Source organism: Cebus imitator, unplaced genomic scaffold, assembly GCF_001604975.1.
Source record: "Cebus imitator isolate Cc_AM_T3 unplaced genomic scaffold, Cebus_imitator-1.0 Scaffold304, whole genome shotgun sequence".
NCBI classification, from domain to species: Eukaryota; Metazoa; Chordata; class Mammalia; order Primates; family Cebidae; genus Cebus; species Cebus imitator.
This window is the reverse complement of record NW_016107619.1, coordinates 1,333,852-1,359,770: the sequence shown is the minus strand read 5'-3', so window position 1 is coordinate 1,359,770 and position 25,919 is coordinate 1,333,852. Positions and strand designations below refer to the sequence as shown.

Here is a 25,919-nt window from a genome sequence, read left to right as displayed (position 1 = left end):
CCAGGAGGCAGAGGCTGCAGTGAGCCGAGATCATGCCATTGCCCTCCAGCCTGGGTAACAAGAGCGAAACTCTGTCTCAAAAAAAAAAAAAGAAGTATTATATAAGACGATATTTCAATACAGAAAACTATTGTGATATATTTTCAGAGAATATAGGAAAACACAAAATATATCAAATTTATACATTTATATCAACATTAAGAATTCTGTAGTAAAGATTACAAAAGATTTTAGGAACAGAAAAAAAGGGTTAAGACAGCATCTAACTTGAAGTTTGAGCCAGACAACTTTAAATGCTGCCTACAACACATATGAAGTCACAAAGAAAAACTGAAAACCACAGCATTGAAAAGCAGAAATGAAACCCTATAAAATGTCAGAATGTGAACGAAATTTCGACTATGTACAATGCCCCTGTGGCCTCTGTGTGGAAGGCCAACAAGAAACAAAGCAAATCCACCAGCTTAGCAAAATAGAAAGGCACTTTGTTCTTGTAGCTACAGCCTTCCTGCCTTAGAAATGTCACCCCCGAATCAACCACAAAGGCTCATTCAGCCCCCTTAGGGATGAGAGTTCTTTGTCAGAGTTATATATTGCTAATATCTTTAATTCTATGGCTTTCCTCTCCACTTTATTTATAGCATCTTTTCATGCACAGAAGTTCTTAAATTCTTTTCTTTATGATGTATGCTTTTTGTGTGTAAAAGTATGTTCTAACCTGAGGTTATTAAGGTTTCGCCTGTATTATCTTCAGAAAGCCTTATAGTTTCACTTTTCACATTAATCTGTCACCAACCAAGAACTGGTTTTTGTATACGGTGTGATGCGACAGGCTAACTTCATTTTTTCATATGTATACCTAATCATCTCAGCCTCATTTATTAAAATATAGTTATTTTTACTGTAGCTACTCTCTGTCACTATGTTGGTTATAAATCTAGCATTCATAAATGCATATATCTATTTTTGAATCCTCTATTCTTTTCCATTAATTTGTTTATTCTCAAGCCAAAATTACACATTCATCATGATTTTTTCCTTTCAACAAGTCTTTCTGTATGATAGAAAAATTCCTTCCATATTCTTCTTTTTGAGTGTTTTGGCTAGTATTGGCCCTAGGCTTTTCCATCTACAGTTTAAAATCAGCTTATTTATTGTCACCAAAAAAAAAACCTGTTGGAATTTAGATTGCTATTTCATTTACTCTACAGATCAATTCTGGAAGAGTAACATCATTAAAACATTCAGTCTTCCAATCCATGATCACACTTCATCTATCCATTTATTTTGATCTTTTATACCTCTCATTAAGTTTTATACTTTTTCCTCTAGAGAACACATCCATTAGCTTATGCAGAATTACTTGATATTTTTATACCATTGTGAAGATATTTTTTAAAAATCTCATTTTCTCTTTGCTACTTTTATTATATTTCCAAATCTCTTCTGAGATAGTAAATCAAAAAATCTGGAAAATATAGAAAGCTACAAAGCAAGTATACAAACAGTTCCATTGTACTCTTTATCACCATGAGTGTATATTTTAATTCTATAATGACATTTTTAGTTTCTTTGGAAACTAAAAATCCTTGTTTATTGTATCCATTTCCCCACTCCTCCCTCTTCTGTTTTTTGTCTTATTCTGTTAGGAAGTAGAGAGAAACCTATGGTGTGGTATTGCAACTCTGAAATGGAACTTTTAGGCAAGGAAATAATTTAAAAACAACAGCATTGTAGTAGTAGTGTAGACTATAGATGGTAGATTGTCATAGATCATGTACGATCATCCTGTAACCCAAGCACATAATGGAGACAGCGAGAGGTTCATCTTGGTATGGAAGAGCCACATTCGATGACTATGAATAAGGAATTGAACTGGGAATTACACCTTGACTTCAACGACAATTTGACTCTTGCTCTAAAGGAGAGGTATATATAGTATCTCTCACACACATAATGATAGTGAACAAATTGTTAAAGGTTTCCTCTTTGTTAAGGAAAAATAAATAAAAAAACTCAATAGAGTCAAAATATTAACAGCTAACATTTCCTGAGTATATACTAAGTGATTTACATATATTAGTTCATTTAATATCAACACTGCTAGAAATTGGTTATGATTGTTATCTCTAATTTTCAGCTGAGGGCACTGTGCCACAGCATGCCATGTGATCCAGAGGACTCCATCACCCATACCTTCCCAGTGTTACTCTTTTATAGCTAAGCATTTCTTATACACATCTTGCCTAAGTCAGATTATGGAAACAAAAATGTTAATACAAGCCAAACAATGGTGATATCCTGTGGAGCACAAAATATTAGTCATCCACAGCTTCTTCACCTAGAAATAGGAATCGTAATAATTACTGTAAACTCCGCCTTTAAATGCAAAGCATAGTCTCTCTACTCTTCCTTTAATAACAAAGAATGTCCCTACCTACCACTTATCCCATCAAAATTTTACCCTGTCTCTATGTTATCTCTATTGTGAATAAGACCTTTTCAAATATTGGCTTTTTCTTTGGATAATCAAACACTTCACTATAGCTCACATGAAGTATGCATGTTATTCAAAATAATCAAACAGAAGAAAAATGATATTTACATTGTGTTCTTGTGAGAAAGTTATTCCACACACCTTGCTGGTGTTTAAGTCCCATATATTTCTAAGACTCTCTCTCTCAGCTCACAGGGAACATAATATGTGCTATTCAGAAGGGGTGAATACTTTAAAAATAACCTTTTGGAAAGTATACTTGAAAAATGTTATTAGAATGTTTATTCCTCTTTCTTCTGGTGATACATAATTTGATTCTATATTATTTAGCAATTAGCATAAATTGATCAAATCCACTAACAGAATCATATAAAATCTTTCACCACATGTGCTAATTAAATTTTTGCTAATATAATTTCATTTACATTTCCAAAAGTACTCATTTAAGAAGTTTAAGAAAGATTAACATGTTGTTTTTCTTCTATGAATAATTGCATTTTGATTTTTTAAAAAGCTGCAAAAATCTCCTATTTCTCCTGTTAAACTAGAAGAAAAAGGAAAATAAAGAAATTACCTTTTTTGAGGTGGAATTCTACATCTGTATTTTCCAATGATGACCTATATTATAATTTAGCAAAAACTGTTTGCTAATTCTAAGAGTATCTGCCTTTCTAAAATATTGTTTTCAGTTCGTAATGTTTTTGTAGCTCATACTGAAGAATAAACTGAAATAAGCAACTGACTGTGGTTTACAGTGGTAATCACACCTTCAAAAGCTATCATTAATGCCATTAAAAATGAGTTGCCTGAAGCCTCAGTTGTTTTCTGTGACACCCTATGCCATTTAATAAGCACATCATTCATCAATTGCTTGTTTTGCTCTATTATAAGTGGCCTCAAATTAATCATCTTTAAAGAAATGCTATTTTAAAGATAGTGGGAAGATAAGACCTAAATATACATTTTAGTGACAAAAGTTCAGAAAGTCAGAGAAAATAAAAAAGTATTCTTCTGTTTTTCCCATTTATCTTATTACTCGCTTAATCAATCTATATGTATTAAGCCCAAATTATGCTCTAAGCACTAATGTAGTAAAGAGTTTACATATAGGACATGAATAGATTACTATTAAAGAGTTTGGCTTCATGATACATTTTAATATAGATTGTTCAACCACACACTGCCTCCTAATTTACTAATTCCCATTTTAGGATGTGAATTATTTGCCTTCCCACTCAGTTTCTTTGAGTATTGCAAAGCAGCAGAACACAACCTCTTAGCCCCTACAGATATGTTTTCTGACGAGTAATATTGTAAACATATTTCTGTACTCAAATTTTTCTGTGGTCTTCGACCTTTTCAGATGAGACTGTACATAAAAACCTTTTGATTCCAAAGCTTCGAGGCTATCATGGTAAATTTCTTAAAGGAAGTTTTTGCTACTGTTTAGGGAAGACTGTTAAGAATGAAAACATTGTGTTCTCACTGGAATAGTTCAGGTTCTTCTGCTGCCCAGGAGCAGGTGTTTAGCTGCCTGGAACTAGGATCCAGACCCTAGATATTCCATTCTGTTTATGGACTGTTCATTTCAGTTCAATTTACAGGCTCCCATAGAAAAACACTATAATCTCCTTTCTTTCTCTTTCTCTCATTTCCTATCTTGAAAGTTGCTTTAGAAATCTCATGACAAATGATGTAATTATAACTGTGGCTTATTTTTCCTGCAAGAAAGCCTTTGTTTCTCTGAAAAGTACACCCACTCTTTCTCACATGAAGACACTTCACCTCTTACTTCACCTATCTGGATACTGCAAATGCCCTGGATTCAGCCTCACCTTTCATTCCCTGGGTACTCCCATCTCCTCCACCTGTCATACAGTGTGTTTGTTAAGTATAACGATGCATTTAAAGCATATAACACAGCCCTATAAACAACAATACTACTTAGTGGCAGTAACAATAAGCAGTAAAATAAAAAGGGCTTTCCTTGAAAGTAAATATATTCTCAAATGATTATACACCTGAAGATAACGGACAAGAGAAAAAAGAAATAAGTGACCGACTTACATTTGTGGCATACATTATTTACTTCAAAATTCGTACCTTAGGAAATTATATATACTATGGAAATTTCTTTCTAATTATCATGGGGTTAACGCAGAGCTATTAGTGATACACCAAAATAAAGAAGGTTGATTTAGCTCCAGTTGCAAGTCTAAGACGTGAGGTTTTTTTTGCTTTTGTTTTTTGTTTTTTTTTAGGTAGTGCAGTCAAAATATTCTTAATTTACTCAAAATTCTATTTATATATTTTACTTTACGAATGTAAACAATTTAAATGTATCTCTTATTTATTTTATATGGAGAAAATACTTTTGTATCAAACAATTGTTTTAAAACAGTAATAATTTTGAATAAACGTTTAGGGTAGGAATGAATTAAGTAGAGTTAATTTAGTTAAACTTCAACAATTCAATAGGGAGTAAATAATGGTATCTGGTAAAATATATTGATGATTTAGCAACAGATAAATTGTTAGCACCTTTTTCATAGAACGAATATCTATGCTTATTTTAGAATTTTTTGGTCACATTTTCAGTAGTCTGAAATCTTTCAGTAAAAAGTAGAAACATTTAATTCTTATTCATAAAAAACTATTAGTTGATTACCTAGAACAGATGAGGGATACAACAAAAAGAACAAGATACAGCATTTTGGGGGGAAAAGTCTACCAAAACTCTATGTATAGTTGAATGCATTAAATTTTCCATTCCTTTGAAATTTTGTACAACAGAATTAATGAACAGAGGCCTAATACAAATTAGCTTAAGCAAAAATAGAATTTATCGGTTCAAGTACTTTGAAAAGTTCAGGGTTAAGACTGGGATTGAGACTGATCATAGGCACACTAAATAATCCAGAAAGCTCCAATGATGTCAATAAATGAGTTACACTCAGTATCTCCCCTTTCCTCTCCCTCTCCCTCATGGATACCAGAAGAGGACTATAAATCATTATACAGATCAACCTGGACATCTCTTGTTCATGTATAACCTTTCTTCTGCTTCACCTATATTGTTATTACCCAATAGGTCTAAAGGAATGATTTCACAAGAAATATCAAACAACTATGTAATGAGTTTTTATAAAGAATTGATTCCATAGGCTAAAAGCATTATTCATAATTAATAGAATATAAAAAAACTGTAATTATAAAAACATGCACCTACTTTCCAAATTTTTCTTAGTTTTATTTAGTGTATAATCAGCTTTAAGTGTAATTTATATACCATAAGATGCACTCATTTAGTGTGCAGTTCAATTAGTTTTGATAAATACATGCATCTGTGTCACCTCCTTAATCAAGACATTTAATATTGCCATCACTCAAAAAGTGCCTGTGACTTTTTGTGGTCAGTTCTGTCTACTCCTGGCCCCAGCCTACCACTGATCTCATTTCCATCACTCTAAATGAGGCTCACTTCTTCTAGAATTTTATGTAAATAAAATCGTGGTGTCAACTCTATTGAGTTTGCTTCTTTCATTCATGGTGTTGTAGAGATTCATTCATATGGGAACCTATGTCAGCAGTTTGTCCTTTCCTCCCTTTTTTGGCTGGGTGGTATTCCACTGTATGAGTACATCATCATTTGTTTATCCATTTCCATGTTGATTTAGAATAAACTTTCGAATTAGCTCTAATTAGAAGACATTTTAAATTAAGCAAGTTCTTATGTGGCTATATGTCTTCATTTCTTTTGGGTAAATACCTGAAAATAAAATAGATGGATCATAATGATAACCACATGTTTTACTTTATAAGCAATCATAAATGGTTTTTCAAAGTGTTTATAACATTTTACAACCCAAACAGCGATGTATGAATTCCTGTTCCTCACCCTGGTGAGCACTTGCTGCTGTTGATATGTTAAATTTTAGGTATTCTGGGATGCATCGTGGTACATATCACCGTGGTTTTCATAAACATTCCCCTGCTGACTCATGACACTGAGTGCTTTCCTGGGCCTCATCTTAACTGTTACCTTTAAACTCCTCATAGTAGATTTAAAAATTGACAAAGCAGCCACAAAACATTCTCTTGTGATTAACTGATATGAAACTTCATTTTCGTGCATTTATTCATCTTGTGATTACTGAATGTCTTCTAGATGGGCACTGTGCACCTGCTAAGGGTACAGAGGGAATACAGCTTGAAGCACTCTCTCATGAAGCTTACTTCTACTCTGTAAGCTCTACGGAAGTGAATGGCACTTGTGAACTGCTGAGGATGACAAAAGATTATAGTTGTCAAATGTTTTGTTTCATGGAAACTCAGAATACGTGCAACGAAATAACAGTACTTTAGCCAGAGGTATGACATGACTGACTACATATTTTAGAAAACTATTTTTGCTCTGTTTAAAACCAGAGTGTTTGACTCACCAGTGTACAAATGAGTAGACTTTTCAAGCATAAATTCAACCAGCTTCAGCTGCATTATGAAGTTATTAGAAATACGTTGTTTACTAAAGCCACAGAAGAGGGCCCTGTGTTTATATTTATTATTTCTAAGTTTCTTGTGCTACCATTTATTTTGAGCCACCAAAACTTTAGTGTTTGTGAACTACATTTGTTCTGACCAGAACTTTTGGCTTTTTAGTTAGCACCAAGCAGAGATATGATGATCTCTGATATTTTTAAAAAATTAAGTTAGTCATAAAACATCTTCGAGGTGTTGTGATTTACTCATGGGCTATTTCAGCAGAACCCAGCAGCTTTAGTTTCCAGAATTTACAATATGTTTAACTAGTGATCTTTCTCAGTGAGTTTTAATGGCATATTACAGAGATAAATCAAGATTATATTGACCCATCAATGTTTTCACTACATTCGACCTTTTGAATTTATGTAGACATTTCTATGTTCAACTTTAAGGTTAACATAACTTTGTGATTTAGGCACCCTTTGCCTTCCACTAGGAAATTGGAGGGAGCCATATCATAGCTTTCTCCACGTCAATCTGGGAATCCAGGAGATAATAGAGAAGATAAAATCAAGGATTAAAATTACCTCAAGAGTAAAATTAGATATTTGGAATGTATGTTCAGCTATGAGTGGAAGCAAAATTAGACATGAGGTGTAGCTGAGCAGGAGTTTTTGTTGGAGTAATAGAATGGCCAAATAAAAGGGCCAGTGAGGAGCTGTCGACCCTCCCAGATGGAGGAACTCTACACAGTAGAGGCTGGCTTCTGGTGGCCGAGGTGACAGGTGTGAAGAACCATCTGTGTGCTATGGCATGGGGCAAGACACCAAATATCCAAGAAAATAACCCATAGCAAACAGAATTGGAATAAATGAGACAGAGGTTTGAGAACAAGGGAAAAGCTACAGATGTAGCAGGCTAAAGTGTAAGGCAAGGTCACAGAAAAAAGGCTGGGACCCAGAAATCACAGTGTCAGGGTGCAACCAAGAGCAAATTTGAACTCCTTCTGTTTTCACTCAGCACTGGACTGATCCCAGGAACTGGAATGGCATGGACCTTATCAGCAAGATGAGCTGCAAGTTAGAAGGCAAGGATGACAGATACTTGCTAACATCCTCTTGAACGCTGTTTTGAGGCTTGTGCCCCTAGTCCAGTAAGCAAGAATGTTCTTCCGAACTTGACTTAGCTCCCCACGCTGCTGCTCTGTGTTGGGTAGTGTGAGTGAAGAGTGTTCAGCTGTCTCAAAACAGTCATGCCCCAGGAAACTACTGAAGCAAGAAGGGCTTGATTTGCCCTTATAGTCAGTGCCTTTCTGACCCCCTTTCCAGTCTGTAGAACTTGCCATATGTGATAAGTCTTCAGAGAAACACAAACACAATGCCAGCCTTAGAAGCGACTGACACTTTTAATGGCTCTTTGCCTCCCCAGAGAGGAGAGCTGTTCTACCTTTGGTCTTCTTTTAGCTGCCTCTCTTCTTTGCCACTGTCAGAAGGCATGCCCTGCTAAGATGCTCTTCTAATTCCTACTGCCACTTTCGTCTCAGAAAAAGAAGAAAAAGGAGCAAAGGAGCAAAGTACTGTATTCTCCCTCTCCTCATTTCTCCCAACACCACAGCCTTCACCACCAAACAGCTTGCATCTCATAACTAAAGGGATTTAATTACAGCTGCAATCGTTGGCTGCTCATGGATCTTTACACTTAATAGCACATACAACAAACTTCTGAGATGCCTAAAGTTGCCCGGAATCTGATCTCATGTCTACAAATAACTGTCAAACAATACAGTAGATATTTAGTAGAAACATTCAGACTAGAAAAATTCAAGAGGTGAACTTATTTCCTTCCTTCCTTCCTTCCTTCCTTCCTTCCTTCCTTCCTTCCTTCCTTCCTTCCTTCCTTCTTTCCTTCCCTCACTCCCTCCTTCCCTCCCTCCCACTTACACATCCATTTATTCTTCCATTCAGTGTTTAAATAGCTATGTATGCATCATATCCTTAATATCATAAAATACTATTAACTCAGTAGTTTTTTCCTGGCATATACATTTCCTGGAACTGATCTAAGTGCTGAAGAGATAGAAAAAAAAAGTTCTCTGGAAATGGCTCATTGGCCTTCATCTCTAGTTAGGACTTCCCAGTAGCTAGATATGAGTGCATCTAAATGCCTCTGTAACAGCTCAGATTCAGTAGGCTCACAACTGAACTCCTCCTGTTTGCCTTTCAGCAAAATCATAACTTCACTATGTGTTTCAAAAATCTTCCGTGGCTTTACAGAAATTACTGAATATAGCCCTTTTTTGCCTAATATTCATGGTCTTCTATATGAACTTTCAGCCATAATTTTTAATATTTTCTCCTTTTGTTTTGAGACAGGGTCTTATTCTGTCACCCAGGCTGGAGTGCAATGGCACAGTCTCGGCTCACTGCAACTTCCGCCTCCTGGGTTCAAGTCACTCTCCTGCCTCAGTCTCCTGAGTAGTTGGGACTATAGGTGTGTGCCACCACACCCGGGCAATTTTTGTATTTTTAGTAGAAACGAGGTTTCATCACGTTGGCCAGGCTGGTCTCAAACCCCTGACCTTGTGATCCATCCATCTTGGCCTCCCAAAGTGCTGAGATTTCAGGTGTGAGCCACCGTGCCAGCCTCTGTTACTATTTTCTATTACTAATTGCATATAGTCCTCACTCCATTGGTGTCACTTAATTTATGCTTTCTAAGGCTTTGTTTATATTGTTTCCATTGACCAGAATGGCGTGTGTGTGTGTGTGTGTGTGTGTGTATGACAAAGAGAGAGAGAGAGAGAGAGAGAGAGAGAAACATATTAGAGAAAAATAAATTTGCTCATCATCTATTCAGTGAGTATACACTCCACATATTAGTGAGACTGAGATGGAAATTCTAAGTTTACCTTTTCCTTCCAAATCGTTCCCTGTGTCTCTCGTGTGGTGGGTATATGAATATACTAAGACTGTATTAATATACTAAGACCGACTTTTGCATTAAGATGCATGTATTTTTTTCATATGTCATAGCCCATAAACATAGCCACCCATTCTATTTGGTGATTGACTGAAGAATCTGTTCTTTGTTCCAATGACAGAGGAAAATTTGGCTATATTGGATTCATTAGATCATCATTAACCTGGCCTGTGAGTAGAACTGTATATATTCTGTGTTTTTCAGATTAATTAAAAGACCTTCGGGTGTTACTTTGAATATACACAATTATTATCACCCTCTCCAATCTTGTAGCTCAATGCCTGATAAGATGTAACTTTATGGTGCTGTTATTATTTATATATCCCCCAAGAAGTTATATCCTCCTTGAATACAGCATCTGTGACAATAACCTCCCAACCATTTAGTTTGAGCCTTCTACAGCATTGGGGCTTGATGCCTAAGGACTGGATGAATTAATGGCAGGTACTTAAAATGGTGACTGTTGAAAAACAGGAGGATGCCTAGAAACAGGCACTTTTAGGGCTTTATGTTTTCAAGGAAACCTCTAAAGCCTTACTCTATTCAAAACAGAACTTGAATGCCATGCTTACAAGCACAGGCCCCAGTGACAGGGAAGTGCATATGCTTGGAGTTGAGAAGAGGAAAGCAGGAAAGAGGAAAGAGGAAAGTGATTATGAGGTGCCTTGAACAGAAAATCTTGATTGGAATCTACTAACTAAAGATTAAATCATGCAAAGGAAAAAATTCATGTCCGTTTCAGCAGCATCCAGGAAGTTTCCAGTGTATATTCTTAGAGACATTTGTCACTTACGTCATTTCAGATAACTTTATAATCAAGATAATAACTTTCGTATGTTAGTATTTTCAAAGCAGCTTGAAGTTTATTGATTTTCTCTGTTATTGGATGAGTAAGTTCATTTTTTAGGGATTTCATGAAAATTAATCTAAGCCATATACCATAGTGTCAGCAGCTGGAATCCATAATGCAATGTTCTTCTGTTTGCTAGTTATCTTTGTTGAATAACTCCGTAAGAATATAACTGCTATAAAATCCCAGTTCAAAGATTCTTTCACTTATCACAATTTATAATTACTTTAGTTGAATCTTTTGTTTTCTTGATTTCTTCTATAGGTCTTTATAAAGAGTTCAGAGCCATGAGGTCAGGAACCATGATTGCCTTCCTTCTGCATCCCCAACATCCAAGATAATACTATCCACAGAGCACTAGCTTTACTAGCAATTTGTTGCATATGTGGATTGATGAACAAGAGCTATCTAAGTCAGCTGGTTTGATTTCAACCAGGAAATTTCTCCATTTGCCTTGAGATTCAGCCTCACAGGACTTGATCATTCTAAGGACCAGAAGGCTAGGAAAAATTACCTACAAGGCTTGACATGAAACAGAAAGAGCTATAAAACTCAGCCACAATGATTTATTAATGTTCTAAACTGTAATGTATAACTCTGGTACCAGTGTTTAATCTTCCTAAATCTAAATATTTTGTTTCCACTTAATTATTACACTTGATTGATGCATATTCCTATATTCTAAGTGGCTGAGACACCGTGAGAATGTTGAAGACTAACCGTTGAGTAATAATACTGATGGCAGTAGAAGAGGGAGCAATACTGCCACATCTGATGTTTAAAGGGAAACGTCGTATTTAATTCCTGGGGAAGCAACCAGTCAGAGATGAGGAGAAAACTCTTTGGAAGTTCTTCAGTTTGCTTTTTCCTTAGTGAAGCTCAAATTTTATCATAGTAGATAAGGACTTCTGATGATTTGTGCAGTGTGAGTATGTTACAAATGATAAATTACTATATGGAGAGGGGCACACACATTTTTAAACAGGTCATAATGTAATAGCATTTTCTAAAGAAATGGTTCTCGAGAAGGAAAGCGTTTGCAGTTTGTTAAGTAAACCATAGTGTCTTCCCTGAGGATATCCAAGAAGAGGAGGGAGAGAAAGAGAGAAAGAAATGACCCAGTAAAGAATCCTTGTAATTATGCTAATTGTACCTCCTGATGGTATTTACTAGCAGAAAGATAATGAGACTCTTTTCTGTGGCATCCTTTTTGCAGGATATGTCTAGTCTGCGTAGGTTGCTTCCAGCAACCTAGTGAATGAGGAACTCGTGGGTTTGTGGGATGTGGCCCAGTGGAAGATGTTAGGTCAACGGTATAATTATGGAAGAAACAAAGCAAGCTGTTTCGTAACCACAATAGCTTCCTTGTGGAAGCGATGGCCTACATGCATCACTTAGAAACCTCAAACATTAAATCCAGACCAGGCCACATCCTCGTGTGGCACAGGATGTGAGGAGCTGCACTAGCGATCTCAGATATTTTTATGAATTGCCTTTTTGGTTTTTTTTTTGAGACGGAGTCTCATTCTGTCACCAGGCTGGAGTGCAGTGGCGCAATCTTGGCTCACTGCAACCTCTGACTCCCTGGTTCAAGCGATTCTCCTGCCTCAGCCTCCTGAATAGCTGGGACTACAGGCATGTGCCACCATGCCCAGCTGATTTTTGTATTTTTTTAGTAGAGACAGGGTTTCACCATGTTGGCCAGGATGGTCTCAATCTCTTGACCTCGTGATCTGCCCACCTGAGCCTCCCAAAGTGCTGGAATTACAGGCGTGAGCCACCACGCCTTGCCTGTGAATTTCATTTATTACCACCTGCATCTTTTGAATTATTAGCAAAGCTTGACACTTGGTAAGATCTCTTTGTGAGTCTGATTTGGCAGTCTGGCTCTTTGTGTTGTCTGAGCTCTGAAAATGATTTTAAATGAATTAATAGGCATTTTTCTGGATAAGACATAGATTTTGGTAGAAAGTAAATGTAATATTTCCTCCACAAGGTAAACTGTAAGTACTCATTGCAAGGAGCATTGGGACATCAGTAATTCCCTTGTTTTATTCAAAATGTCTAAAGTTTCTCTCATTAAAAAAGGTACTCAGAGAAACTGTCTTATGGGATTCAAGTTGAGTTATCAAGACAAACAGGGTGCAGAAACGAAGGGAATTTAAAATCAGTTGCTATTTTTACATTGAACATAATTTCTTTTTATAAAATAATTTTATGTCTATTAGTAACAAGCTGGATCTAATCAGATAGGAAGGTTTATGTATGGGAGGAGAGACTGAATTGTCCTTAGGAATAGTAAGTGGGTGTAAATGTCAAAGAAAAACAATAATAATTTATACTTTCTCTTTAAGCCTTCATGAACAGCTTATTATATAAAAAGCAATACATAAGGTAATAAAATATACCTTACTACCTTGAGAGATTGAACTGGAAACTAAGAAGAATTTCTTTCTAGAAGGAAATTTAAAGAAAAAGGATAGCATTGTTCTTCAGAATAACTTGAATCAAATGCCCATGGCTGCTAGAAGTAAATTTTTACTTATTTATTTACGTACTTATTTTTTGAGACAGGGTCTCACTCTGTTACCCAGACTGGAGTACAGTGGTGCGATCTCAGCTCACTGCAATCTCTGCCTCCTGGGCTCAAGCAATCCTTTCACCTCAGCACCCTAAGTAGCTGGGACCACAGGCGTACACCACCATGCCCAGATAATTTTTGTATTTTCATTTTTTGGAGAGATGGGGTTTCACAATGTTGCCCAGGCTGGTCTCCAGCTCGTGAGCTCAAGCTATCTGCCTGCCTCAGCCTCCCAAAGTGCTGTGATATTATAGTCCTGAGCCACCATGTCTAGCCATAAAGATATTTAACCAACTTACTGAAAAGCACATTCAAGGATCCTTACTATGTCATCTCCCTCTAACCCAACTCTCCCAGCTGAACTAGCTCTGGCCAGGATATTTGGCTCTTGCTTGATGTTCAGGGCATCAGAAACTAAACTAGAGCTTAGAGGAGAGAAAGCAGTAGGAATGCCCTCTCCTTGCCTGGCATGAAACCTGCCACGAACTTCTTGGCACTAAAGAAAAGAGAGTAACGTTATCAGTAATCTTTTCAGAGATAAATTTTCAGTGAGATAAGTAAAACAGTGATCAGATGTCCCAATTTTTCAAGAAATACACTTTTAGCTGATGTTAGGAGAATTAAATTTCATTACAACTATATTGTGCCTTTGTTTCAATTTTGTAATTAAATCGCTGAATCTTCACAACGAGGTGTTTCCTGAAATCTTATGCAGAAGAATTTTGCTTCTTGTATATGTTTGATTCATTTTCTGTTTTACTTGTCATATTCTAAGAGATTATAAAAGACGTATATAAATTCTCTTTTTTCTTTAATTACAGTTTTTCTCTTTCCTAATTATTTGAAGCAAACATACCTTTCTAGAGTTACAGGTTTTTCAGTGAACCTTCCTAATAAAGTGCTACATATGTACTTCAAGAATAGATAGCTAAAGACAATAATCATTTTTTATCTATTTAATCAAGATGGCAACTCACTGTCTTGTTTCTTATCAAAGAATTGCATTTGCCATATGTTCATAACTTGGCTTTTGATTGTTTACAATATGTGACTGAACTTAGCTCTTAGTCCATCAGGTATAATTATTAAGATCCAGGCTAAGATTTTTATCTGAAGCTCTAAGGAAAATAATTATGGAAAAGAGCCAGTTAAGAGAAAAATAAGAGTAGAAAATTTAAATTCGATTCCATTCAAAGAAAGAACAAAAACTATAATGCATGATTATCTTGTGCCAAGTTAGTTTTCTGTTTTATTTGCATGGAGGAGGTCAAAATTAAGGTGCAAGTCAGACCTACAAGACTTCAAGTGAATCCTCCTATGACAGGCCATGAAACACTCATAGGTCTGAAATGACTTGGAAGAGCTACAGAGAAGGCGGCCATCCGTCAGGCTTTGGAACTCTAAGCAACATCAGCATGCAGATTTCCTTCTGCCTGGAATTTTGTTTCTTTGAATACTTTAAGGAAATGACTTATTCAGAAAAAAAGCATTTTTTAAAATGGAAGAAAATAGTAACAAAGGAAGACAAAAATAGTGCAATCTCTCAGAAAATATCAGGCCAGCAAAAAGTTAGGAGTGGAAGAACAAAGAACTATTTAGGCAGAGGATTGCTGCCTGACTGTCCCAAAGCAGGTACCATAATTACAAGTCCCTTGGCAGTCAGTTTGCAGTAGGTAAGAGGAAGGTATCCTCGTGTCCCCTTGCTTGTGTCCATTCTAAAATATTAAAAACAGGTAGGGTGACATTATTCCATAGGTCTCTAAGTTAATTTGTACATTTGTTCAGAAGTTATTCAACCAGGGGTTTAATAACTTGTTTTCATGCCACAACTATCTGACTGTTTAAATAATCATCTTCCTCCAAGTCTAACAGACAGGCTCATTTAAATATTCCGGAACTGTAATATTCTCTAGTTAACTCTGATGAAGACACTAAAGGAAGGCTGCCAAAGAGACTTGGATCCAGAATACAATTCTGATGAAGAGTTTATTTCTTTGGAGCAATAAAAACTCGAGATTTGATGGAATTTTCCTGAAAAGTTAATTTCTAGAAAATGGTTTCCTGCCTATAGTTATAATACTGATGTTTTAGAGAAGGAAGTTCCTTCTAGAAGCATCTTTCATTTTTTTTGATATTGAAAGAACTTTGGATTATTCAAAAGAGTATTTTTTTCTTAAAAGTTGCCCTTCAGGATTACTTTTTAATAGTGATTAATTCACTTACTTCTCACCATTTTTCAGTGTCCTTAGACCATGATTAACTTTGGCACTGTAACAAAACATCAGCTCTCCTAGTCCTTGTCATGCAAGAATATCGGCTGCACAGTGACAAGTGACTTTCTGCTACTTTCTGTGTGACTTTAGTCAAGACTCTTATGCAAATGCAATCATTGATACATTGCTGTTAACTGGTTATTACATTGCGAATACCAAATAGTAACCCTACAAGATTGCTATCACTTCTTTATTGAAAGTTTTCCTTTATTAATGGGAAAAATGTATTTGTTAGCATGGGTAAAACTACCAAAAGAATTCCATATGCTTAGTCAGGATTGCCTTTTATCAAGCTCAATATTTTAGAAATATCAGCAAGCACACCTGTATCTGAAAATTATATTTCAAAACAAAATTCTTGATCTAGAGAACAACCACGTTTGAAATAGAATTTCACTTTTGGGTGTCATTTTTATGAAGTTAATATTGTCCCAGGTAATACCATGCTGTCAGAGGCTGTGTTTACTTAGCTGTCCCCAAAACAGTGGAGAAGTTAAAAAGAAAAAAAAAAAATACTGTGAAATGAGTCTCCAGTGACTAACAAGTCTCCTTCCAGAGAATGAATTATAAAACTTCATCAAGTCCACCAAATCTGCTTCCCGCAAACTCTGTATATAAGCCACTCTAACCAGGACTTGTGACATAATTTGCAGGGTCAAGTGAAAAATGAAAATGTGAAGCTCCTTGTTTAAAAAGTTTTAGAAATTCCAAGATGGTAACAGCACAGCACTAAAGCAATTGTGGAATCTTCCTAAGCACAGAAACCAGTGCAGACTGGTTGGCCACGGAGCTGGCCCTGGCTTTAACTGTAATACTAGTGTTTGCTATTATTATTATTATTATTATTATTATTATTATTATTATTTTGAAACAGCCTCCCTCTCTGTCTCTCTCTGTCACCCAGGTTGGAGTGCAGTGGTGCCATCTTGGCTCTCTGCAACCTCTGTCTACAGGGTTCAAGCTATTCTCCTGCCTCTGCCTGCCAAGTAGCTGAGACTACAGGCGTGTGCAGCCACGCCCAGCTAACTTTTGTATTTTTAGTAGAGATGGGTTTCACCATATTGGGCAGGCTGGTCTCAAACTCCTGGCTTCAAGTGATCCGCCCGCCCAGCCTCCCAAAGTTCTGGGTTTACAGGTGTGAGCCACTGCGCCTGGCTGCTATTAAATTAATGCTGGTGGATCTTTTGAGAACAAAACCAAACTCTAACAGTAAGCATTTGAAATGTGGCAAATTATTTAGGAATATGCCTTTTTGTTTTTGTTCTTCAAATCTACCTCATGTCTGACACACCTACGGAGATGAAGCCTAGGAAGATCAGTGCCTCAAGTCACTATACTAACGTCTCCCTGACACTTCTCATCACTCATAAATGTAAGCTATCACCATCCAATCAATCAGGGTTAATTAATTTTTCTGCCTGAGGTCACAACTCCCCCATACTTCTCATTTTTCATCCCATTGACTCCATGCATAGGCATCTATTTAGAGTTTACAACCTTGAATTTTATGTAAAGATCTCAGGGAACACATAAATGGATAGATGATTGTAATTGATGTTAATTTATTACCTTTTGTTGTCTTTCTGTGTTTATGCCTAAACAATATTTTGATTTTTTAAACTTTATTATGAAAATTTCTAAGCATGTGAAAGAGTTGAAAATATAGTCCCCCTGGATCCATCACTAAGTCTCATGACCATTATTTATTTTGTCATTTTTATTTATTCCCATCTATTCTCCCTGATCCCATTTTATTTTGACTGAGATGCTTTCAACAAAATTTCAAATATCAAGTCATTTACCCAAATTCTTCAATATGAATTAAAAACATTTTTTATGTCATATAATGCATTATTTCTTCTACTAAAATTAGTTTAAAAAAACCATATTATCATTTAATACATAGCTCATATTCAAACTTCCCCTAATGTCTAAACAATGTTTTTTTTAATAGTTTGTTTGAATCAGGATCCAAAAATGTTTCCCACATTGCATTAGTTTTTACATATCCCTTGTTTCTTTTTAGCAGTAACAGCACCATACCTTTACCTTTTAATTTGTTTTAAAAAGTTTGTTTCACTATAAGTTACAAAATGATGCTTTTCTATTTCTACCATTTCTCCTGTTTGGAAAACTTCACTGATATCTTATATTCATTGGGTTAGTCTGAGGAACAAGTCCTGCTAAAAGGGAAGAACACTTGCTTACTTTTCCATGTAACTATCAAGTTTAAGATGATGAATTGGTGCCCTAGCAAGCAGCTTCCAATAGTGTCTAGTACATTCTGTTTTGTTTCTCCAAACTTTTAAAAACTTTTTTGAGTGTTACTATGAAATCATGGAGCCATAATTTGTTATGATTAGTTGCAGCCATTATTTATTTAATTAATTTTTTAAAATTTGAGATGGAGTCTCATGCTATCGCCTAGGCTGGAGTGCAGGGGCACGATCTTGGCTCACTGCAACCTCCTCCTCCTGGGTTCAAGCGATTCTCCAGCCTCAGCCTCCTGAGTAGCTGGGATTACAGGCACGTGACACCATGCCCTGCTAATTTTTTGTGCTGGGATTACAGGAGTGAGCCACTCCTCTAATAGTGCCCGGCCCCGCTATTCTTTCTGATGTTCAGTTTGTCTCATCCTTTGTCTGCAGGAGCATCTTTAATCTGGCTTCTAAGTTTTGTTTGTTTGTTTGTTTTTAGATGACACCATTAGTCTTGGTGTTTAGAACTCAAATGAGGGCTGCAGTGGTGCTCATGGCTGCCGGGGTGCCAGGCAATGGACACAGCTTAAAAGTGAGGAACAAAAGCCTGAGTTCACACTGATGTTATGTTTCCTCTCTGTTTAAAAGTTTGCTTTTTGAATACATTCTAATCCACTTTATTACTTTTCAACCTTAGATTTCCCTCACAGTTAATTACTGAGCAGTAAAGCCACTTCTCTTTTGACTCCTAATTCACCCTTTAGTTTATACCAAAGTTGTGCTTCTCTTTGTCACTCAGTTTTCAGGTTGTCAATTCCCTACATTCCATGCAGTGAGTTGTGTGTTTTTCATCTCTTTTGCAAAGTCCTGAATGAATGTCAGGAAGAGGCTTCTTTCGTCCCCATTACTGAAATATTTTTAGTGCTTTTCAATCTGTTTTGTCTTTAAGATAATCTAAATTTTTTCCAAATTTCTTTGATTTCTGCATCATAAGTACATAGACATGGCGATTAACTCATCAACATTTCTAGTTCTAATTATTCTTACGGTGCATTTACATAATTTATTTTAATTGCATCCATCATAATCAATTTAGTCTGCATATAATTTTTAGTACAGGTGATTTAGTCTGCATATAATTTTTAGTACAGGGGAATGCCTCCACAATTATTCAGGTTATTAACAGTCGTTGCTTCAGAACTGAGATAGATTCTATGTGTCTGGGGCCTCAGAAAGAGAGTATTTCACACAAACTAATTCAGCTGCCTGGGAATTAGACCCTGTGCCTAGTGACAGGTAGAGTCTCAGAATTAGTTTCAGTCTATTAGAAAAGCTACCCAAGAAGAATTCCAAGGAGTTTGCCCTTGTCTTACCTGATTATGCCAGTCTCCTTCTCTGATGGGTAATCAGCTTTTAAATTCAGTTCAAAATAGAAATAAATTAAAGACTAGGTTCCAATCTCAGAAGAGAAAGAAACTCTACATATCATGGATTATGTTTCCGGAGAACAAGAACATTCTGATGCTTCAAGATTGATACATAACAGAGTGGAAAATATGATCACCTTTATTCAGTAAACACTACATTTATCTTAGTAGCTAAAAGAGAAATTGGTCCATTTGAATCAAGCCTGGACAGCAGGATATGAATACAGTGAATTCTGCTCTGTAGAAACTGGAAGGAGGTTTTCCTTTTTCTGTTATTCCATGCCATGCCCTCTAACTGTTTTCCATGACACAAACACACCAGTATAGCAAAACACTATTCAAAATAATGTAGCATTTAAACCCTTTAAATTAGGAGGAAAATTCTGGCAAATAGTTTGATCCCAGGAAATGTAACATTTACAAAGGCATGGCTCATTACGCCATGATCGCATCTGGTATTGGACTGCTATGAAAACTGACCTCAACTACCAATTTAATTACAAAGCAGCCTGCCACAACTTCAAATATCTACTTTTCAAAACCCAGGTGGACGCTGAGAGCTCATTTTTCCACCTCTGATTTTCTAGAGCTTCCAAATGAATTGTCTGCCTCATGCAATTATCAGAGGCCCCTTCCTGTACACACACAGGAGCTCACCCTATTGACCAGGCTCCCAGCTGAATGAATGACGGTTCCATTTTCATGAAAGAAATAGGAAAGTGACCAAACACTGCCTGTCACTATTAAACTCGTTTGTCTGTCATCATAACTTCTAATGGAAGTGCTTTATCTTAGTCTTTCAGATCCTCTATAATCTGCAGAGAAAAAAAAGGGTTCAGGGAAAATACCTTGAAGGTTACCCTTCAGAAAAAAGTGTGGCCCCAAACAGGTTTTCTTGAGCAGAACAAATTACTGTATATTTTGAACATATCCTTTGTTATGTGAGTCAGTGTGTTCCTGTTGTTCAATTAAAAAGGAAGCCAGTTACGTATCTGTACCAAAGAAACCAATTGTAGAGAATATCTTCTGGTGTTCATTAGACTCATCGGTTAGATGAGTAATTTCATATTTTCTCACATGCTCCACAGTAGTCACTGTGACCTTCATTATGCAGCAATAACGTAGTATGTCAGGAACTGGGGATGATGTGTTGCTAATCAGAAGAGCCTGTGTGGAGATTCCAGATCTATTGCCTCTGACTGTGGATTTGCATATGTACTTAACCTCTCTGGCCTTGATTTTTTCCTATAAGTAAATGGGAATAATGTCATTCCAGCAGTCAAGTGTGAGGATTAAATGAGGCAATAAAGGTAACCCCCAAGCATAGTGACTAGTATAATGTAGGCACTTAAGAGGATGTAGTTTTCTTGGTATTTCCGTAGTAAAATAAGGAAAGGAAAAATAATTAGAGAAATATCTAAGTTTGGGCCTGTGATTATCATAGGCTGTATATATTTTTGGTGTCATCATTCAAATTTATTAAAGAATCAACACATACTCAGCTATTGTTCAGGATAAAGTGTACAGCTCATGTTTGCACACATTTCACTCCCTTTTATTCTGGCTCTTGATCTTGGAGCCACTCATGATTCAAATTCAAGAGTTATAGCAATAAAAGCTAAGTAACTTACGGTATATTTATCTGAACTTTATGGAACCTATTTATATCTTGAGCTTGAACAAACTTTCCAGATCATAAATTCCTATAATCTTAAAGACTAATTTTCCTCTTTCTTTCTTTCTCTTTCTCTCTCTTTCTTTCTCTTTTCTTTCTTTTCTTTTCTTTCTTTCTTTTTCTTTGCTTTTCTCTTTTCTTTTCTTTTTTTCTTTCTTTCTTTCTTCCTTTCTTCCTTTCCTTTCTTCTTTTTCTTTCCTTCTTTCTTTCTTTCTCTTTCTTTCCTTTCTTTCTCTCTCTTTCTCTTTCTTTCTTTCTCTCCCTTTCTTTTCTTCCTTTCTTTCTCTTTCTTCCTTCCTTCCTCTCTTTTTCTTTCTTTCATTTCTTTCTTTCTTTCCTTTTCTTTTCTTTTTTCTTTTCTTTCCCTCCTTCCTTCCTTCCTTCCTTCCTTCCTTCCTTCCCTTCCCTTCCCTTCCCTTTCCTTCCTTCCTTCTTTCTCTCTCTTTCTTTCTTTCTTTCCCTCTCTTTCTTTTCTTCCTCTCTTCCTCTCTTTCTTTCTTTCTTTTTCTTTTTTTCCTTCCTTCCTTCCTTTCTTTCTTTTTTTCTTTTTCTTCTCTTTTCTTTCTTTCTTCTTTCTTTCCTCTCCCTCCCTCCCTCCCTCCCTTCCTTCCTCCCTTCCTTCCTTCCTTCCTTCCTTCCTTCCTTCCTTCCTTCCTTCCTTCCTTCCTTTCTTTCCTTCCTTCCTTTCTTTGGTAAATTTATACTTTGAAGATTTCAAGTCAACCTCCTAACTCCTCCACTTATCTCTGAATAAATACTTAGTCCAAGGCTAGTATTTTGAAATTTGGTTAAAACCACCTACTAGCAACTACATAAATAAACAAGTATATCAGTTTTCAGATCATTTCATCATGTTCTTAAAGGTACAGAAGCTTTCAGATAATTATTTTATAATTGGAATTAAAAAGAAAACAAAAGACAGGATCTGAGAGAGCATGAGGTTTGCCCAAAGTCACACATCTAACTGTGGCAGAACTTCTAGTCTTTTTCTTCACAGCCTGGAATTTTCTAATTGTTGTAGTCTAAGCTCATTGCTGGTTCCTTTTGCCCAGGATCATCTTATCTGATAGCAGGCATTTGATATATGTACAAGAACTAGTATACCTTGTTCTCATGCTATCTTGAAGCAATCTGGCTACATGGCTTTGGGAAAGTCGCCTGTGAAGTACAGACCTTTCCAAAGAAGTTCTTACATAATTTGATTTTTTTTTAAAAAATGTAAATTGAATTGCTAACTTTTTAATGATCATGCAGTAATACGTATAGAGAAAATTCAAGCAACAGAGAAAAAATATAAAGAGGAAAGCAAAAATCGCCCAATGTTCTCCAAACAAGAAATATTCCAATGCATATTTTGATTAATGTTATTCTAGATCTTTATGCAGATAAACACATAATTTTATATAAATGTGATATTCTTACCCATGCTCTTTAATAGCTTGTTCACATCAACAATTTTTCCATTTAATAAAAATTATAAAAATTTTAACATTAGAACTTGGTAGGCTTTTTCTATGTAAAATTCAACTTAATGCTCAAAATAAATTTTACAGAACCGAGTCACAGACAAGATATTTGTACAAGGGCACAAGGTTAGTATTTGGTGGGACTGGGGTGGAACAAGATTTTAATGCAACCAATTTCAGCTCAAGACATTCCTTTATAATGGCGGTATTGCATCTGCTGAATGAATATCTAGGATTTATTTTAAATAAACACAGATAGGTAATGAAATAGCATTAATATTTCTGATATTATAAAGAGCTCATTGATAAATATCAAATATATTTGCATGTATTTATTTGATCAAACATCCCCTTTGATATAATTCCAAGTATATAATTTTTGGGTTATGATGGGGGGATGGATGCAGCAAACCACCATGGCGTGTATACCTATGTAACAATCCTGCACGATCTGAACTTAAAATATAATAATAAAATAAAGAAAAGAAAATCACATCCTGAAAAATTATTGATGAAACCGTAAAAGTTCTCTTGAAAAAAAAGTACATGTCTTCAATTTTGATATACATTGCCAGATTAAATACTATGATTTTATAGAATAGTCATTTCTCTACATCCTTGACAACAATTGTTATTGATATTAAAATAAACAGAGATTTACTTCATTAACACAGACTCTTTTGGCTTTGTAATGCAGAATTAAAAACATATACTTGCTATGACCCATTCTTTAAAATTTAATAAATGCTTATTAAGTGATCTTAAAAGTAGATATCGTGGGGGAAACAAGAATGCTTGCTTCATAAATCTCAGAATATAATACCTGAAAAATCATCATTTTGGGGAACTAGTAAGGAGCATTGCACAAATTGCTAGTAAAAAAAGTAATATTATGGATAGAAATGCTACACATACATCAAAATCTTTTATATGTTCATATCTATGACTCAGTAATTTAACTAGTTGGATTCAGTTTTCAGAAAATGACGAGATGTGCTCTCAAAATATTTATCTTAATATTAGCTATGAAAGTAAAAATGGGAAACTTAAATATGTAAAATAGACATTGATTATGGACTATGACACATCCATTAGATGAGCTGTTATTTAGCCATTAAAACTTCTGTAACTTTCGTAGACTACTTTAACCTTATACCAAAATGTTCTCAATATTTTAAATAAAAATGCAGAATAGATACTGAATAATTCTGATTCATAAACACATATTTGTATAAAGTGCAAGAAAAATTTGCCCAACACATTTACAGTGGTTATTACATATTTTTGTTTTATACTTTTGACTTTTATCGTCCTTTCCCCCCACACATAGTATAACCAATTGCATTTCTTTTACTCAGAAACAAAAAAAAACTACTTCATATTTCACCTTTGTCCAATCATTGATACAGCTCTCAGAACCTAAAAGGTTCCCCTTAACTCTCATTCATTGCCAGTCCTATGCACCACGTAGATGACTTATATCTTGTTAAGATCCCTACATGCGGATCTGTAGGAAATGTTTCTTCTGGTCCTCTTCCTTTTTGTTTTAGTCTGCCCAATACCTTTCCCTATTCCACCTAATTCTAGTAGAGCTCCTCATCAGGTAAGCCTGCCTGCCATGGCACAGAATATCCCATCTTGTAGACACACTATTTAGTCCAGGAAATGGCATGGGACCCAAGATGGGCCCATCAGAGCCCTTTGAGTGTAGAGAAATTTGGGATCAGGAGCCCTGAGTTTGAGGGAGGCATGCTGGTAACATGCTTGCACATGAATGTAGCATAAAGACAAGAAAGACAGGGAGAGCTGAGGTGCAGGGAGGGAAACATGCTCCTAATGCCATCTTGTGAATCCCTGAATACACCTGTGCCTGAAACTAGTGCCAGTCTAAAGGCTCCTTAATTTTGTGGACCCTAAAATTTATTTTTTCTTTAAGAAAGTTTGAGTTACAGTTCTGTCACTTATCATTAAGAGCACCAATAAAGGGTCCAATCAAAGGGCGTACATTGGAATTACCTTTCAATTCTCATATGGTATGCAGCACCCTTTTCATCCATCATATCTTAGTGTGCATGATCAGAAAAAAAAAAGAAAACAGTTTTAACTCATGTTCAGTAAGTTTCTCACATGCCCCTTTACCTTGCAGTGACTTAGACTCAATTTTGTATATCTTTACTTTAAAAAGCTGCTAATGTACAACTTAACCCATGAATCTTTCTTAAACATAGAGTTCAAAGTTCTGACTGGTTTTTCTTAGCTTGTTGTCAAGGTCATTTGCATTTATATCTCCATCCTTCCCACATACCCTGATGCAATCTGCAAGATAAATGAGAGTGTTCTTTTCTATCTTGCAAATCATTAGATCTGATTATGGCTCTTGAATGGAAAAGCATTCAGCATGGGAGCACGCTAGGCGAGTGATTGACTGCTTACACCTTACTTGCTGTTCTTCCATTTTAGGAATGCATTGGCAAGTCCAGGGTCACATAGTTCAAGATAAACTTCATCTCAACATGGGCAGGATGGCTCAACACCATAATTAACTGCTCTCAAGGAAATCTCCTTAAAGCCACTGAAGATTTTCAGTTGTCCCAGACTGATTAGAAAAGGGTCCCAATATTGTAATTAAGTTGTCAATCACATAAGAAATAAATTTGTATGGAGACAAATGCTGATGAGGATGTGGGCAAAGGGAAATGATCAAATGCTGTTGGTGGGAATGTAAAGTAGTACAGCCATTATGGAAAACAGAATGGAAGTTTCTCAAAAAACTAAAAATACAACTAATATGATCCAGCGATCTCACTGCTGGGTATACATGCAAAAGAAAGGAAATCAGTATATTGAAGAGACATCTGTGCTCCCACATTTATTGCAGCACTGTTCACAACAGCAAAGATGGTGCAACCTAAGTGTCCATCACTGGATGAATTGACAAAAAAATGTAACCTATATACACAAGAGAATATCATTCAGCCATAAAAAAGAATAGAGATGCAATTTTGTAAGAAGACTCTGGAGTACGTATGGGGTAGAGTTGATTCAATTTGGGATCCTAAAAACATCTTTGGTTTCAAATACGAAAAGAAAAAAGAAAGATAAAAAAGACAGAGGAGATGCCAGTCTGATGTGATGGAGAGTGGGAAGAAAGGACTGATCAGAAAAATCATCAAAACTAAGACAAGGAGGAAGATTCCTAGATGTGCTAATCAAGATAAAGAAATTCATCTCAGAGGAACTGAGGAGGATTTTGTATTTCTGACAAAGACAAGAGGCAGTTGGTGAATTCCTGTGGATAGAATAAATAGGATGCTATATTATTGAGTTTCAGCTGGAAGTAAATAGGATATTTGCAACCAAAAGCCAAATGTGACCCTCTGCTGTAGAACATACAACACCATTTCTCCACAGCTCCACTCGCATACCTTTATATCTCAGCTAGGGCCTGAGGTTGAAGCTAAAGTGAACTGGCAGAAAAAAAAAAAAAAAAA

General features: G+C 35.9%; 1 protein-coding gene across 1 annotated transcript in view; it reads right to left on the bottom strand.

Moving 5' to 3' along the window:
* Positions 1-25,919, bottom strand: part of CNTNAP2 (contactin associated protein 2) — a 1,742,807-nt gene that overhangs the window by 629,904 nt on the left and 1,086,984 nt on the right. The window contains exon 19 of the mRNA XM_017502914.1: positions 5,451-5,467. Coding sequence (XP_017358403.1) covers positions 5,451-5,467 — 17 coding nt within the window. The remainder of the gene's footprint in view (positions 1-5,450; positions 5,468-25,919) is intronic.